At 46.1% G+C, this 15,566-nt stretch overlaps 1 protein-coding gene and 1 pseudogene across 1 annotated transcript; one reads left to right on the top strand and one right to left on the bottom strand.

Moving 5' to 3' along the window:
* Positions 1–424: 424 nt before the first annotated feature.
* LOC121393973 lies at positions 425–533 on the top strand (annotated as a pseudogene).
* Positions 534–2,717: 2,184 nt separating this feature from the next.
* zfp1.L (ZFP1 zinc finger protein L homeolog) lies at positions 2,718–15,276 on the bottom strand. Its single transcript, XM_041563692.1, has 5 exons — positions 14,977–15,276; positions 11,963–12,095; positions 10,751–10,948; positions 10,537–10,651; positions 2,718–6,490 (listed from the first exon to the last, which is right to left on the bottom strand). The coding sequence occupies exons 2-5, from the start codon at positions 12,074–12,076 to the stop codon at positions 5,406–5,408; spliced, it is 1,512 nt and encodes a 503-aa protein (XP_041419626.1). The 5' UTR covers positions 12,077–12,095; positions 14,977–15,276; the 3' UTR covers positions 2,718–5,405.
* Positions 15,277–15,566: the final 290 nt, after the last annotated feature.

Raw genomic sequence — 15,566 nt, 5'->3', positions numbered from 1 at the left:
GTAGGCTTTGCCAATTTTTCAACTTTATTTTGCCACAGCATCGCCGACAAGTCATGGAGCCAAAAGGTGCTGCTGTTCATCGCCTATAGACACATTACCCTGAAAGTGCCTGCTCTCGTCTGATCTCTGAAGTGATACAGGGTTGGGCCTGGTTAGTACCTGGATGGGAGAACCCCTGAGAAGTTTTCAAAGCTTCATTTTTTCAAAGTTTTCAAAGTTTCATTTTTTCAAAGTTTCATTTTTCAAAGTTTTCGAAGTTAGAGTTTTCAAAGTTTGAGTTTCCAAAGTTTTCAAAGTTTGATTTTTTCAAAGTTTTCCATGTTTAATTTTTCAGTTTTTAAAGTTTCATTTTTCAAAGTTTTCAACTTCATTTTTCCACAGTGCCGCTGACAAGTCAAGAAGCTGAAAAGTGCTGCTGTTCGTCACCTACGGCCACACCACCCTGAAAGTGCCTGATCTCAGAAGCGATACAGGGTCGGGCCTGGTTAGTACCTGGATGGGAGACCGCCTGGGAATACCAGGTGTCGTAGGCTTTGTGGCTCTAGTTGGTGGTTTATATTGTAACTGCTTTATGTGTCCCTAGAGTTAGATTTACACTTTCATTTGTTCTTGGATAGTCATTGTTCTTGGATCCTTTTGGTGGGCAGACTACTGTGGGCCTTCAGCTGGGGATCAGATAAATGTCCGTTATGTGTAACCAAGAACCCCTGTACCAAATGCTATTTTGTAGCTTGTCTGTGATGGACTTTATTTGCAAGCTCATTAGAAGACCTTTTGGAGTTGTTCTTCTTCTGGAAGGCTCTGTGTATGTGCTCCATACTGAATCCAGCCTGTGGGATTTTTGGAAGCAGTACTGAATCCTACCCTTGTTCCTATGTATCTGTGATGTCTCCTGAGATTGCCTTTGATGAGTAGATTGTATTTATTCTCCAAGTCCTCATGTGACGGCTACATCTGGACCCCACTTCTTGCAAATCCAGAATGGTTGCTTCAAGCTTGCCTGTTGATTCAGTAAATGTCGCATGTTTTGTTTCTAAGTGTTGTGTGTGGATAGCAGATATTTCCTACACAAGATCAACTAGGCTCTACTGAAAGTTTTTCTGCTGTTCCCTTTTCATGGAAGCAAGATATTCCTGTAGATCAGCTTTATCTTTCTTACATAGCTGGTCGTTCTGTATTGCTTTGGGCCTGTCTGGACTGACAGTTTGCACTAATGTTATCGTTACAAGTGTAGTGGAGTGGACACCAGGGCCTCCTGGCCATCCCTAAATGCGTCTCTTTGTTAGGAGGTACCTCTGTGGAATCTTGTTGCTCATTTCATAATTTTATGGGTACACTGTCCACATGGTACCTTTGCTAATAAATAAGCCACCTTATTCTTTCAAAAAATTATAGCACAGGTATGGGACCTGTTATCCAGAATACTTGGGACCTAGAGTTTTACAGATAACGGATCTTTCCATAATTTGGATCTTCATGTGTTAGGTCTACTAGAAAATCATATAAACATGAAATAAAGCCAATAGGCTGGTTTTGCCTCCAATAAGGATTAATTATATCTTAGTTGGGATCAAGTACAAGCTACTGTTTTATTATTACAGAGAAAAAGGAAACATTTTAGAAAATGTTTTGGTTAAAATGGGGTCAATTGAAAATGGCCTACTCGTAATTCAGAGTTTTTTGATAACGGGTTTCCGAATAATAGATCGCATACCCATACCTTGTTTATTTAAAAGTCAACCTCCAAACGATGAAACCCAGTGTACCCCGTATGGCCTTACTGGGGGGCAGTTAATCTAGCGCCTGGTGTAATGAGATGGCCGTATTTTGTGTGTGTGTATATATATATATATATATATATATATATATATATCTATTATACACAAGAGCCAGAAATATCCTGTAACTAATATCCTTATAAATGATGCTTAGTGATGTCATTTCTGTCACATGATGGATATGTTTATTATAAATAATGTACCCCCTGCTGTAAAATATAAGGTTATTAGAAGTCATGTTGGAGCTGTAAAAAAAGTATCCATCCTTCAGCCTCGTCCCTTTATATGATCATGGACTTCTCGAGTCGGCAGAGGGTGGCATGGCCACAGAGCATGGGTACAGAGAATGGTACCACTTGTACCAAATAACTTACAAACCTCACAACCGACATCAGAATCATTTAACAAACCCAATGAATGGTTTTACTAGTAATGGGATGCCCAAAGGGTAAAATAAGCACCTGATGGTGGTGCAGATTCATGGGTACCTGGAGAATTGCATAGGTACCGTCTTGTTGTAACTGTATATCTGTACAACTGGGGCTCATAAAGAAATACAAATTGAACTCTTATCCAGTGCCCTGTGTAGCAATGTAGGGACGTGGGTGGATGGATACAAGCAATGGGTTCATTAGAAATGGCATATAACTCAAAGGACAACAGCCAGGGCCATGGATGTCTCCCTCTCCACAACAAGCTGTGGGTACCATCTGCATACGGTGCAGTTGTCCAGTCAGTCAGCCAAGGTCCTGAAGAGTTCTGTTTGGTCCTACATGTTTCATGTGTCCTACACTGAGACTTGATGCTGCACCTGAAGAAGATTCTACGTCTGTCTTTGCAATCTCAATCAATCCAATTCAATGGGTCCACGTATAATAAAGATGGCAATGGGTCAAACATTGTGGTGAGTGCCATTCCTTTATCATAAGAGGAAGAGAGCAGGGAAGAGAGCATAGCCGATATTGGATATAAGGAGAGTAAGAAAGGTGGTGGGTTAACTGGGTGGGAAAGACGGGGAGGGAAAGTAGAAAGTGATGTAGAAGGTAGGTGTAGCAGTGAGGTAGATGGTTACCAGCTGTGCTAGGGAATGGAGTTGGTGGGAGAAGGGAGGCTTAGTGAGCAAGATGGGGAGGGAGACTCTACAGTCAGTCAGACAGTTCTGTAGTCTGTCCCCCGTTTCATAGGCTGCACCTTCAGTGACAACAGGACATCACAGGGGAAGAGGTTCTTGAATCAGATCTCAATGGGCTGATTAGTAGGTGGCCAACTTGTATATCTACCCACAAAGGTTCCATTGAATATGAGTCCTCCCATTGGACAGGAATGCCTGAGGTGCCGACCAGACCATTTCTCATGTGGCATGGACACTTAACAGTGAGAATATAACATGATGGTAGTCTGCTTCCCCCAGAGCCAATAAGCTGGAGGCAATAATATTGTGTAAGGGGCATGGTACTATGAGCCCTCACTACATACATGGGAAGAAAGCAATAGCACCCTGCTTACTGACACCCACAGGGTGGCTCAGAATTATTCTCCCTTTGCTATTGAATACGAGCAACTGCATGTCCTACATTGCTGTACATAAGCTACTCACCCCACTGTTTGATTGGCAAGAGACATGGGTCCCTAACGGACCTTCATTCAGTTTCCTGGCATTTGGGTGAAGTAAAAGTGACATTTCCCATAAATACCGGGAGGGACCCGTCTGATACACTGTGTAGCACAGCTCCCATCAGTCAAGGCACTGTACAAAGGATGTGTCTGGGGGTGTCCAAGGCTTAGCACTTGATCCCCTGTGCAACATGAGTGCAATGAATAGGGCACACTAATGACGAAGCATGTCTGGTTTTTGTTATTTCTTGAGGAAAACAGGGCAGAAGGGGACATTAAAGCCCCCATGTTTGATCTTTGTGAGGTAGGTAATTGGATTCCCATGACACGGATAATCCCTCTGCATAATGGTCTGCAGCTGAGAAAATGATCACTACAAAGGATAAAGGGTGTGTGGTTGTTTATACAGAGTTCAGTATCTCGTGTTAAACTGGGCTTATTCATGTGAAAGCAATACAGTGCTTTATAATAGATTTTAAGTTGTGACTTACTGCTAAACAATTATGATGTTTTGGGAATATGCCACTATGGAGGGATTCTGGAAGGAGCTTCCTGTTGAAGAGCTGCTGGCACTTAATTCTCTGTGCTGCCATTTAATTCTCTGTGCCAGCTTGTGGCTCCTCTGTACAACTGGCCATGCGAGCATCAACACTGGGCTTTGTTATTTGCAGCCATTTTATTATTCATTGCAGACTAATGCATTGCAACTATACAACCCCCTCACCCGTCATAAATGTCTCTGTCATGGGCTCCTGGCTGTGGGCCCCAACTGCCCACCTCTCACTTTGCTGCTCTACTTCTCTCTTCAGCCTCTTCTGTTCTTGCAGGGCTTTTTTTTCTTACAAATTTTAAATCTAATAAATACAATTTAAAACATTGTACAGGCCTTTAGAGTTCTACCCAGCATCTCCCCGCTTACCGTAAGGCCATCTTGTGTGTGTCAGTGGCACTGCACATGCTCAGTGGGCTCTGGGCTGCTGCTGAGGGTATGTCAAAGCCACTCAAGCAGGAAGTGAGGTCACATCTGTCATCGAAGATGATGCTACAGGGCTGATAATAAATCATCTTAGTGAATCTGAATACTCATCAGCTTTGTATTGTGAGTGATATATTGTATAGATACTGTATATAGGGACTGTTATATGCTTATCTATACTGTAAGTTCAGGTAAGTGACAGCAGCCCAAAGCATGTGCTTGGAAACCGAAAGGAAAAAAAGATGGGGGCTACTGGGGTCATCTCCGGGACAAAGATGTTCCCTGCTAAAGGCCTGTGGAGTCCTTATAAGCCCACTAGACTGCAGCATTTCTACCCCAATTTTTGTTGAAGTTCTAAATGAGTCAAATCCCTGCTGTAGGTTGGGCAGTACATGTCACAATACCAGCCTCACGGCACAACCCCCCGATTTCCATTAACATCTGCACCCTTTGAGCGAAATTAACTTATCATGAGCAGCAAGGAATTATGTGTCCCAGAACCAAGTCATTAACCGGCCAGTCATTGAATCAGCCCACTGCAAGGATGTGGGGGTTGCAGGAGCAGAATGAAGTCCAACTTGGAGACAAAGAGCAAAGAATACCAGACATTGGTCAGAACTGTAAGAATAGGGAGCTGGGCCAGCACACAGGACAATATGGATACTGGGCCAGAGTCAGCAGAGACAATTTCATCCAAGAAAAAGATAAAGGCAAGAATACTGAAGTGAGTAGGAGTTCAGGATAAAGGTATAAATTCAGGATCAAGCAGGAATTCAGGATTACGGCAGGAAGACTGGATCAAGCAGGAACAATAGGTCAGACAAGTTGACAATAAAGGCAGGAATACTGGGCCAAACAGGAGTCACTAGAACAACGGCTGGGTCACAGCTAAACAGCTCAATGACCAGTGATGATTAAAGGAGCGGAACTATAGTGTCCCCTAATGAAGTGACTGCCTACAGCTGATGGGTGAATATAGAAGACTGGGATGAGATTTAACAATGACATTCCAGTGGCTTCACTAGGGGAAGTGCCACTCAGCCAACACCCGAGCCAGAGTTTTGATCTGGACTGGTTCTGACTGTGCGAGACTTCCGCTTCTCCCCAGTGTGAATTCTAAAGTGTCTTGTGAGACCGCTCCGAAGCCCAAAGCATTTGCCACATATGGAACAAGAGAAGGGTTTTTCCCCTGTGTGAGTTATAAAGTGTCGGTTCAGTTCAGTGTGCCGGGCGAAGCACTGGCCACATTCAGAACAAGAGATGGGTTTCTCTCCCGTGTGGATCCTGTAGTGAACCTCAAGGTGTGAGCGCTGCTTAAAGCACTTGCCACATTCAGAGCAAGAGAACGGTTTCTCACCTGTGTGTATTCTAAAGTGTCTATTCAGTTCGTTCTGCCGTGCAAAGGATTTCTTACATTCCGAGCAGGTGAATGGTTTCTCCCCCTTGTGAGCCCTTTGATGGTCCACCAGTTTTGCACGATGAGTGAATCGCTTCCCACACTCGTCACAAGCGAACGGTTTCTCCCCTGTGTGATTCCTAAAATGCTCAATGAGTTTTGCACGGCGTGTGAAACATTTCCCACATACGGAACAAGCAAACAGGTTCTGCCCCGTCTGGGTTCTCTGGCGCCTCACAAGATCTTTGTGACCAATCATATGGCCTTTCTGGCTTTCACCTCTATTGTGGGTAGTGGTTTCCAGTTCAGAAATAGTCACTGAAGAGAAAGACTTATTTGGGTCAGATTCGGTATCAAGTGTTTCCTCCATCGGCTCCGTGACCATAACAATGCTGTACTCAGAATCTTTCCCTTCTTCCCATGAGTCCTCTTCCTCCTTAATTTCATGGAAAAGGAATGTGTTATTTGGGTCAGTAGATAGGCCTGTGCCTTGTACTGGCCGTGGATGGGAACCTCCTCTTCCTTCCCATGAAGCCAGTTCCTCTTTAATCCCATGAGAGCTGCAGTTGGTTGGTCTCTGCAGGGGAGCAGCTGGAGGAATGTTTGGGTGGGTTTGTCTTAGCCAAAGAAACGGTTCTTCAGCCACAATCTCGCTTACTTTACCGTCACAGTATAATAGTGGTTCTTCATCGACTGTATCATCTCTCTGATCTTCCTCTGTACAATCTGCCAGAGAAACGTACAATTATATCTGGTATTATTGTTACTTTTTAGATTCTCAGTACAAATGAGACAGTGCCAGTTCTCACATGCAAGAGAACATATGGAGTAGGCATCCTTCTCTATAGTGACATTTAGTTGATGTGCACCACCAGAGGGACTATAGTGTCTTATTTCAGAAAAATTCTGAAATCCAATGAAATGTTTAATTATTTGGCAGCGAGGAGCTTAGGTTTAACAGTTATGTCTGAGGCTGCCTCAATGACTGATAAAACGGCCCTCGCTGGCTTGACAACACACTGCAGGGTCCTTGCCCTTGGCTCCTGAGCCTGCCCCATGTACTCTGACTGTTCTGGAAGCAAATCCCCTATTTAGTTCTATTTTATGACTTGCTCCCTGGAACTGCTGAACCACTGCATAGAACCCTTCATCACACTGCCCTAAGAACAAGAAAGAGTTCATGCAGGAGAAGCTAGCTAATGGCAACCAGAACTTCCTGCTGGAGATGGACTTTCCTCTGTTCAAAAGAAAGATATGGACAGAATTTCAATCAAGTACTTCCCCTTGCCCAAATTCATGATCTGTCTAAAGGGGGTGCAAAACTTTTTAGCCAAGTGGGATCTCTGATGGGCTTACACTCCACAGTCTTGCTCAGTGGGATCGGTGTAAGACTGCCTATCATGGCCTTTATATACATATGTTCATGCACCTGCTGTCTGTCATCATTTTATCATTTCATTAATGACATTCTCTGAGATTTACTCAAGCCCATCATGTAAAGCTTGTTCTCCAGTGCCTGAGGGAGAAGCATGGCTAAGCCAAGACTGAAAAGTGTTCCTTATAGGAGTCCAAGATCTCCTTCCAAAGTTACATTTTTATTTCCCCAGAAGATTTGATATGGATCCTGCCATGGTTTCAGGAGTTCTAGACTGGCCTGCTCCTCTGGGACAAAGCCACCCAATGCCTTGTGGGCTTTGATAATTACTACAGAAGTTTCATTACATTCATGTTTTGTGCCAGATTATACCCCCAAGCAATGTTCTTACTAAAAACATTATAGCTCAGTGGACAATGTTGGTGTAGGAGCTGATCTGTCTCATAATAGTTGAGTTTCTGGGCTGACTTCACCCCCTGCATATTTCTAAAGGAAGTTCTGAACTGATATAGGCAGTAGAGAGAGTTGTGGCCAATTAAATGCGGCACCACCTTTTGGAGGGTCTGTTGAGACCATCAAAGATCTTACAGATCATACAAATCCCTCCAGCTCTGGACTGAGTCTACTCCTCTAAAAAAAAAAAGTCCCAGACTGTTTGCAGTGTTACTTTAGCCTCTTCCAAGTCCTCATTCCTATTCATCCACAGTGGGTCATTTCTATGCATTTTGTTGCTGAAACAAGTGGCAGGACAACTGATCTCTCGTTGGTTGATAGATTCTCCAAGATGGCACAATTTGTTTCTCTTAAAGGACAACTAAAGGCGGCCATAGAAGTAGAGATCTGCTTGTTTGGTGATGTCGCCAAACTAGCAGATCTCTCCCCGATATGCCCACATTGAAGTGTGTGCTATCAGGCTGATCCGATTGTGGGCTCCAAGCCCCAACGATCGGGTCATATTGGATCCGAAACGGACGGTCAGATTGCGGGACTGCATACAGGCATATATGCGGCCACGGCCAACAGGATTTTTTAATTTGCCCGGTTGAGATCTGGTGACTTTCGGCCAGATGTCGATCGGGGAAGCCCATTGGAGGGCACCACACATGGGCCAATAAGCTGCCGACTCGGTCTGTCGACAGCTTTTATCGGCCTGTGTATGGGGGCCTTAAGACACTACAGAGATTTGCTACACGTTGTGTTTTCAGCTTCTATACCAGCACAAGCCAACACCACTCCTTCAGCAGTGAAAATCTGTGCTTAATAACATGCATGAAACAATAATCACCCCTGTTCCATTGACTTCCCTTTAATTTCTTACTTTCTTAGCATCAGCCTATAGCACACTGAGCATGTGCAGTGCCGCTGACCCTCTAAATACTACCTAAGGATGGTTGCACGGCTGGTACGGTGTGAGTATATTCAATGCAGCATTTCTAACTATATTTTACAGACTTTAGTCTTTCCTTTAAAACTGCCTTGTGTACAGGTTGCACAGTATTCCTTGTTCCATTGGCTTGCGGAGTACATGTAAGTTATGGAAAGTTTCTTGTAACAAGCTGAATAGCTCAAAACAATGGACTTTCTCATAAAATCCAGCAGTATCTGGAGCAATCTCTCTGGAATGCCTGGAACATTTAATATCAGTCAGGAATCCCTCTCCTTTCTTCAGTGTATTTGCTCTCATCCCAATGCCTTATTTGCTCTCAGGTCCAGCAAAACCGGACTTCCGCCCCGTGTTCCCAAAACACTCAAGGCATCAGCCTGCCAGAACACACATGGAGGCCTTAATACACAGGCAGACAAAATGGCTAGTGTGTCCCACGGACTGATAGTCTATTTGCTGTTACATTACATAGTAATTTGAGAGGGTTGAAAAAAAGACACACGTATATCAAGTTCAACTTTAAGTCTATATATAACTATATATAACCTGCCAAACTGCCAGTTGATCCAGAGGAAGGCAAAAACTAAATTTTCTCCAATTTGCCTCAGAGGAGGGGGGTAAAAACATAGATATCACCCATGGTTTCTAGAGGAACTTTTAGAGGATCATTTGCCACAGCCCTGGGTGCAGCGTCTAAAGCACTAAAGGTCACCTGTTGCACCAATCCAGGCCTGTGCATACATACAGCACTTGCACCCTGTTGGGTCTAAGCCTCTAAAGGAACCCTGTGCTTAACACCTGCTGTAGAAGAGAGGTAAGTCAAAGGTTCTCCTGCATCTTATAGCCGCATGGATTTTTTGGCCTGTGTGTATGTAAATGGGATGTGACGGGGGTTTCCTACACCCCACCCATATATATGCAACAGCATTGTGTACCGTATATACTTGAGTATAAGCCGAGGTACCTAATTTTAGCTCCAAAAACTGGGAAAGCTTATTGACTCGAGTATAAGCCTAGGGTGAGAAATGCAGCAGCTTCTGGTAAGTTTCAATCAAAAAATTGAGGGTTTCTGCTCCCATTGGAGGTGCCGGCGTCTCGTTTTTGGATGCTGGCGACCATTCTTGGACGCCGGCGAATAATCTTGGAGACTATTCTTGGATGCCGGCGACTATTCTTGGGCGCCGGCGACCGTTTTTGCGCTTGACCCGAGTATAAGCTGAGGTAGTTTTTCAGCATATTTTGGGGGCTGAAAAACTCGGCTTATACTCGAGTATATACGGTACTCTTTGTTCTCAGTTAAGTAAACACAAAGGCTGGTGCATTTGGCTCCAATCAGGAATGGGATTACGTGTTTAATGGGCAATGGAGCAGTTTTCCGCTAAGCAATGAGCAATATGCCCCACACATCGTCTTGCTCATTACTGTGCACTGAATGTCAGTTTGTCTGTATAGAGATTCTCAGTCCTATCATCACTGACATCATAGTAACGTCTCGGCACCATTCCTTAGTTCTTCTTTAGCCAATGTGCAAGAATACTTTTACAATTCCTGGCGAAGTTTTAGCTGATAGCATAGGCACGGCTAAACTGAATGACACACACTCCTGGCCCTGGGCCCCTGAGAGGGAGAAGTTCTGAGATGTCACTACTCTGATAGACAGTAGCAATCTGACATAATGAAGGAGACATTCTGAGGAACAGGAAGTACTTTGAGAACATGGAAAGAGACCAATACAATGCAACAAGCTTGACTTCTAACTTTCCTTGTCCTGCTGGGTTTAATAAGAATTTACTAGCATCTGCTTAAATTATAAGTACATTATCCCAAAATATCTACAATGAATTGCTCATTATCATTGAGCAGAGAATGTCCTTCCACTTCATTGATTTGATGCTTTTTGTCTAGTTGCTCTACACCAATGGCTGAAGCAAATGCTACGCTTTCATCCTTGGCTTATATCGGCCTGTACCATTATCACACTCTAACCACCGTCTGCCTATAACCAGTACTCACCTGTCTGCTGCACACTTCCTCTCATTTCTTCCAAGTAACGGGTCTTGTTCCCCTTTAAATACTGCCACTCCTCCAAGGAGAAATAGAGGGAGACGTCCTCACACCTTATGGCAACCTGGCACACACAATGGCACAGTCACCCCCAGCCAGAGAAAGGGATTATCATACACTGTTACTAAGCAACAAGGGATTATTGGGGGGCTGCTGTACCCACCTCTCCAGTCAGCAGCTGGATGATGTTGGACATCAGTTCCAGGATCTTCTTGGCATTTTCCTTCTGTATGACGGAGCCAGGGGGAGGGGCCACCGTTGGGCTGGTCACATGGTGCCTGCAGGCTCCTCCCAAAATACAGTCAGTGCAGCTCTGTGGGAGGGGCATGCCATCACCTGACTTCTTTGTAACACTGTAGCCCTGTATATTGGGGAGATGATTAGGGACCCCTCTACTGCTCACCCTCCCCACTCAGCTGTCTCACTGCCCCACTCACCTCTCCACTCAGCTGTCTCACTGCCCCACGCACCTCTCCACTCAGCTGTCTCACTGTCCCACTCACAGTGCCACTCACCTCTCCACTCAGCTGTCTCATTGCCCCACTCACCTCTCCACTCAGCTGTCTCACTGCCCACTCACCTCTCCACTCAGCTGTCTCATTGCCCCACTCACCTCTCCACTCAGCTGTCTCACTGCCCCACTCACAGTGCCACTCACCTCTCCACTCAGCTGTCTCACTGCCCCACTCACAGTGCCACTCACCTCTCCACTCAGCTGTCTCACTGCCCCACTCTCCACTCTGCTGTCTCACTGCCCCACTCACCTCTCCACTCAGCTGTCTCATTGCCCCACTCACCTCTCCACTCAGCTGTCTCACTGCCCCACTCACAGTGCCACTCACCTCTCCACTCAGCTGTCTCACTGCCCCACTCACCTCTCCACTCGGCTGTCTCACTGCCCCACTCACCTCTCCACTCAGCTGTCTCACTGCCCCACTCACCTCTCCACTCAGCTGTCTCACTGCCCCCACTCACCTCTCCACTCAGCTGTCTCACTGCCCACTCACCTCTCCACTCAACTGTCTCACTGCCCCACTCACCTCTCCACTCAGCTGTCTCACTGCCCCACTCACCTCTCCAGTCAGCTGTCTCACTGCCCCACTCACCTCGTCCACTCAGCTGTCTCACTGCCCCACTCACCTCTCCACTCAGCTGTCTCACTGCCCACTCACCTCTCCACTCAGCTGTCTCACTGCCCCACTCACCTCTCCACTCAGCTGTCTCACTGCCCCACTCACCTCTCCACTCAGCTGTCTCACTGCCCCCCCACTCCACCCTCTCCAGTCAGCTGTCTCACTGCCCCACTCACCTCTCCACTCAGCTGTCTCACTGCCCCACTCACCTCTCCACTCAGCTGTCTCACTGCCCCACTCACCTCTCCAGTCAGCAGGTAGATAATCTCCAGTGTGAGAGTCAGGATTGTCTCATGCAGCTGATCTGGATCCTGGTTCCCCATCACTGGCTCAGTGGGTTCCTGGGAGATTCCCATTTGGTCCCTGTGGAAGTGACTGAGCAGGAAGCAGCAGTGAATAGAGATGTATAAAGGGAATTATTGCCAGTGTATATTACATACATATAATACCTGGATATGCCCCTACTGCTTGTGAACCTGCAAGGGGATGTGCCCTGGGGATTGGACACCTGGCTCAATAGAAATCTGGCACAACTCAGGCTAGAGACCTGCTCCTTACCTGTGCTCACCTGCGCTCACCTGTGCTCACCTGCTCCCATTCTGTTTCCAACACACTTCTATGTGGCCGTGTACAACCCCCAGCACCTTGTGGTTATTCTTTGGCTACCCAATCCAAATACAGGACTCTAATTCATGGATATGGATAATACCTGACCCTCCTATTGGCTTACACTATGCTCAGCAAAATGTAATGGGGAATCATTCCTGTACCCACAGCCATAGGGCTACAATAAAGGGTGTGGAGAGACTGAAGTGTCAGCAGTCTGGCATAGTTGGTTATTATGTTCTTGTCTGCTCTCTGTCACATGTATTGTCTCACATAGACCCCCCAGTTCTCTACCCAGCTCTGCCCCCTGGCTCTACACCCCACCATTATTTCTCCTGCAGCCCAACAGCCGCTGATATAACTCCCAACACCTGAAGGCTGGGTGAGGCTGAGGAACAGAGGGAAGACCTATCTGTGTAACATTCATTGTAGGAAATACCCAGCTGTGAGAGTGACAATAGCCACATGTGAGGGTTAGTAGCACAGTGTTAGCCATTGCTCAGGAGTGAGACACTGATAATAATGGATTCATATAAAGAACTAATATATATATATAAGAATGGAAGCCATGTGCTCAGCAGGGACTGGAGGTGTCATTGACAAGTGAGAGGAAGGAGAGGGATCCATGGGAGTGTGACAGGAACCTCACTGACTGACTGACTCATTGACAGACTGACTGACTCACTGACTGACAGACTGAGTGACTGACTCAATGAATGACTGACTGATTCACAGACTGACTCACTGACTGAGTGACTCACTGACTGACTCAATGACTGACAGACTGAGTGACTGACTCACTGATAGACTCAATGACTGACAGACTGAGTGACTGACTCAATGACTGACAGACTCAATGACTGACAGACTCACTGACTGACTCAATGACTGACTGACTGATTCACAGACTGACTCACTGACTGACTCAATGACTGACTGACTGATTCACAGACTGACTCAATGACTGACTCAATGACTGACAGACTCACTGACTGACAGACTGAGTGACTGACTCAATGAATGACTGACTGATTCACAGACTGACTCACTGACTGAGTGACTCACTGACTGACTCAATGACTGACAGACTGAGTGACTGACTCACTGATAGACTCAATGACTGACAGACTGAGTGACTGACTCAATGACTGACAGACTCAATGACTGACAGACTCACTGACTGACTCAATGACTGACTGACTGATTCACAGACTGACTCACTGACTGACTCAATGACTGACAGACTCACTGACTGACAGACTGAGTGACTGACTCAATGAATGACTGACTGATTCACAGACTGACTCACTGACTGAGTGACTCACTGACTGACTCAATGACTGACAGACTGAGTGACTGACTCACTGATAGACTCAATGACTGACAGACTGAGTGACTGACTCAATGACTGACAGACTCAATGACTGACAGACTCACTGACTGACTCAATGACTGACTGACTGATTCACAGACTGACTCACTGACTGACTCAATGACTGACTGACTGATTCACAGACTGACTCACTGACTGACTCAATGACTGACAGACTCACTGACTGACAGACTGAGTGACTGACTCAATGAATGACTGACTGATTCACAGACTGACTCACTGACTGAGTGACTCACTGACTGACTCAATGACTGACAGACTGAGTGACTGACTCACTGATAGACTCAATGACTGACAGACTGAGTGACTGACTCAATGACTGACAGACTCAATGACTGACAGACTCACTGACTGACTCAATGACTGACTGACTGATTCACAGACTGACTCACTGACTGACTCAATGACTGACAGACTCAATGACTGACTGACTGACAGACTCACTGATAGACTCAATGACTGACAGACTCACTGACTGACAGACTGAGTGACTGACAGACTGAGTGACTGACAGACTGAGTGACTGACAGACTGAGTGACTGACTGACTGATTCACAGACTGACAGACTCACTGACTGACTGACTGAGTGACTGACTGATTCACTGACTCACTGACTGACAGACTGAGTGACTGACTGATTCACTGACTCACTGACTGACAGACTCAATGACTGACTGACTCACTCACTCACTGACAGACTCACTGACTGACTGACTGACTCAATGACTGACAGACTGACTGACTGATTCACTGACTGACTGACGGACTGACTCAATGCCTGAGTGACTGACTGACTGACTGACTCACTGATAGACTCAATGACTGACAGACTCATTGACTGACAGACTGAGTGACTGACTGATTCACTGACTGACTGACTCAATGACTGACGGACTGACTCAATGCCTGAGTGACTGACTCACTGACTGACTCAATGACTGACGGACTGATTGACTCAATGACAGATTGACTCACTGACTGACAGACAGACTGACTCCCTTACTCACTGACTGACAGACTCAATGACTGACGGACTGACTCAATGCCTGAGTGACTGACTCACTGACTGACTCAATGACTGACGGACTGACAGACTCACTGACTGACTCAATGACTGACGGACTGATTGACTCAATGACAGATTGACTCACTGACTGACAGACAGACTGACTCCCTTACTCACTGACTGACAGACAGACTCAATGACAGACTGACTGGTGCAGGGAGAGGGGGCTGATGGGAAGGGGGTGACTTACCTACAGGGCCACAGAGGATTGTGAATGGAGGCCAATCTCGGGGCCAATCAGTACATGGATGTTCCTGTCAGAATTCACCTCAGGGAGCAGCGTCCCTCTGCCTCACACCCCGTATTCCCCGTACAGCTGCAATAACAATGGAACCTGCACCTTCTCCTATGCACAGGGAGCAGGAAGGGGCGGGCTTAACTCAGTCAAGCATATGATTGGTGAACTTCAGGAGAGGGGCGTATCATTCTCGGCCTCTGGTCTACAGCTTCTTGGGATTAACCGTGGCACGCCTCTTTTAGTGCATGATGGGTAATGTAGTTTTTGTTAAACATTTGCGTAGTGCGAAGGTTACTGTAACACTACAATACCCAGCATGCAATGATTGCTGAAGCAAAGAGCTCCGTTTTACTCTTAGTAGCGGCTGTAGCGTCTCAGTGTGAAGCCGCTGTGTGTGGGTTGTATTGCTGCTTTGTACTGAGTGTGGGACTCCTCCTCCTCCTCTTGCTGCCGCTGCCGCTGTCATTTGTTTCACTGTAACTCTCCGGAGCATCCGTTGTGTTTGCAGAGAGTTCTCCATATGTTCCGCACCTCTGGGCTAA

This window comes from Xenopus laevis, chromosome 5L (assembly GCF_017654675.1).
Source record: "Xenopus laevis strain J_2021 chromosome 5L, Xenopus_laevis_v10.1, whole genome shotgun sequence".
Taxonomy (NCBI): domain Eukaryota; kingdom Metazoa; phylum Chordata; class Amphibia; order Anura; family Pipidae; genus Xenopus; species Xenopus laevis.
The sequence above is the reverse complement of the archived record's forward strand: the minus strand, read 5'-3'. Positions and strand labels throughout refer to the sequence as shown.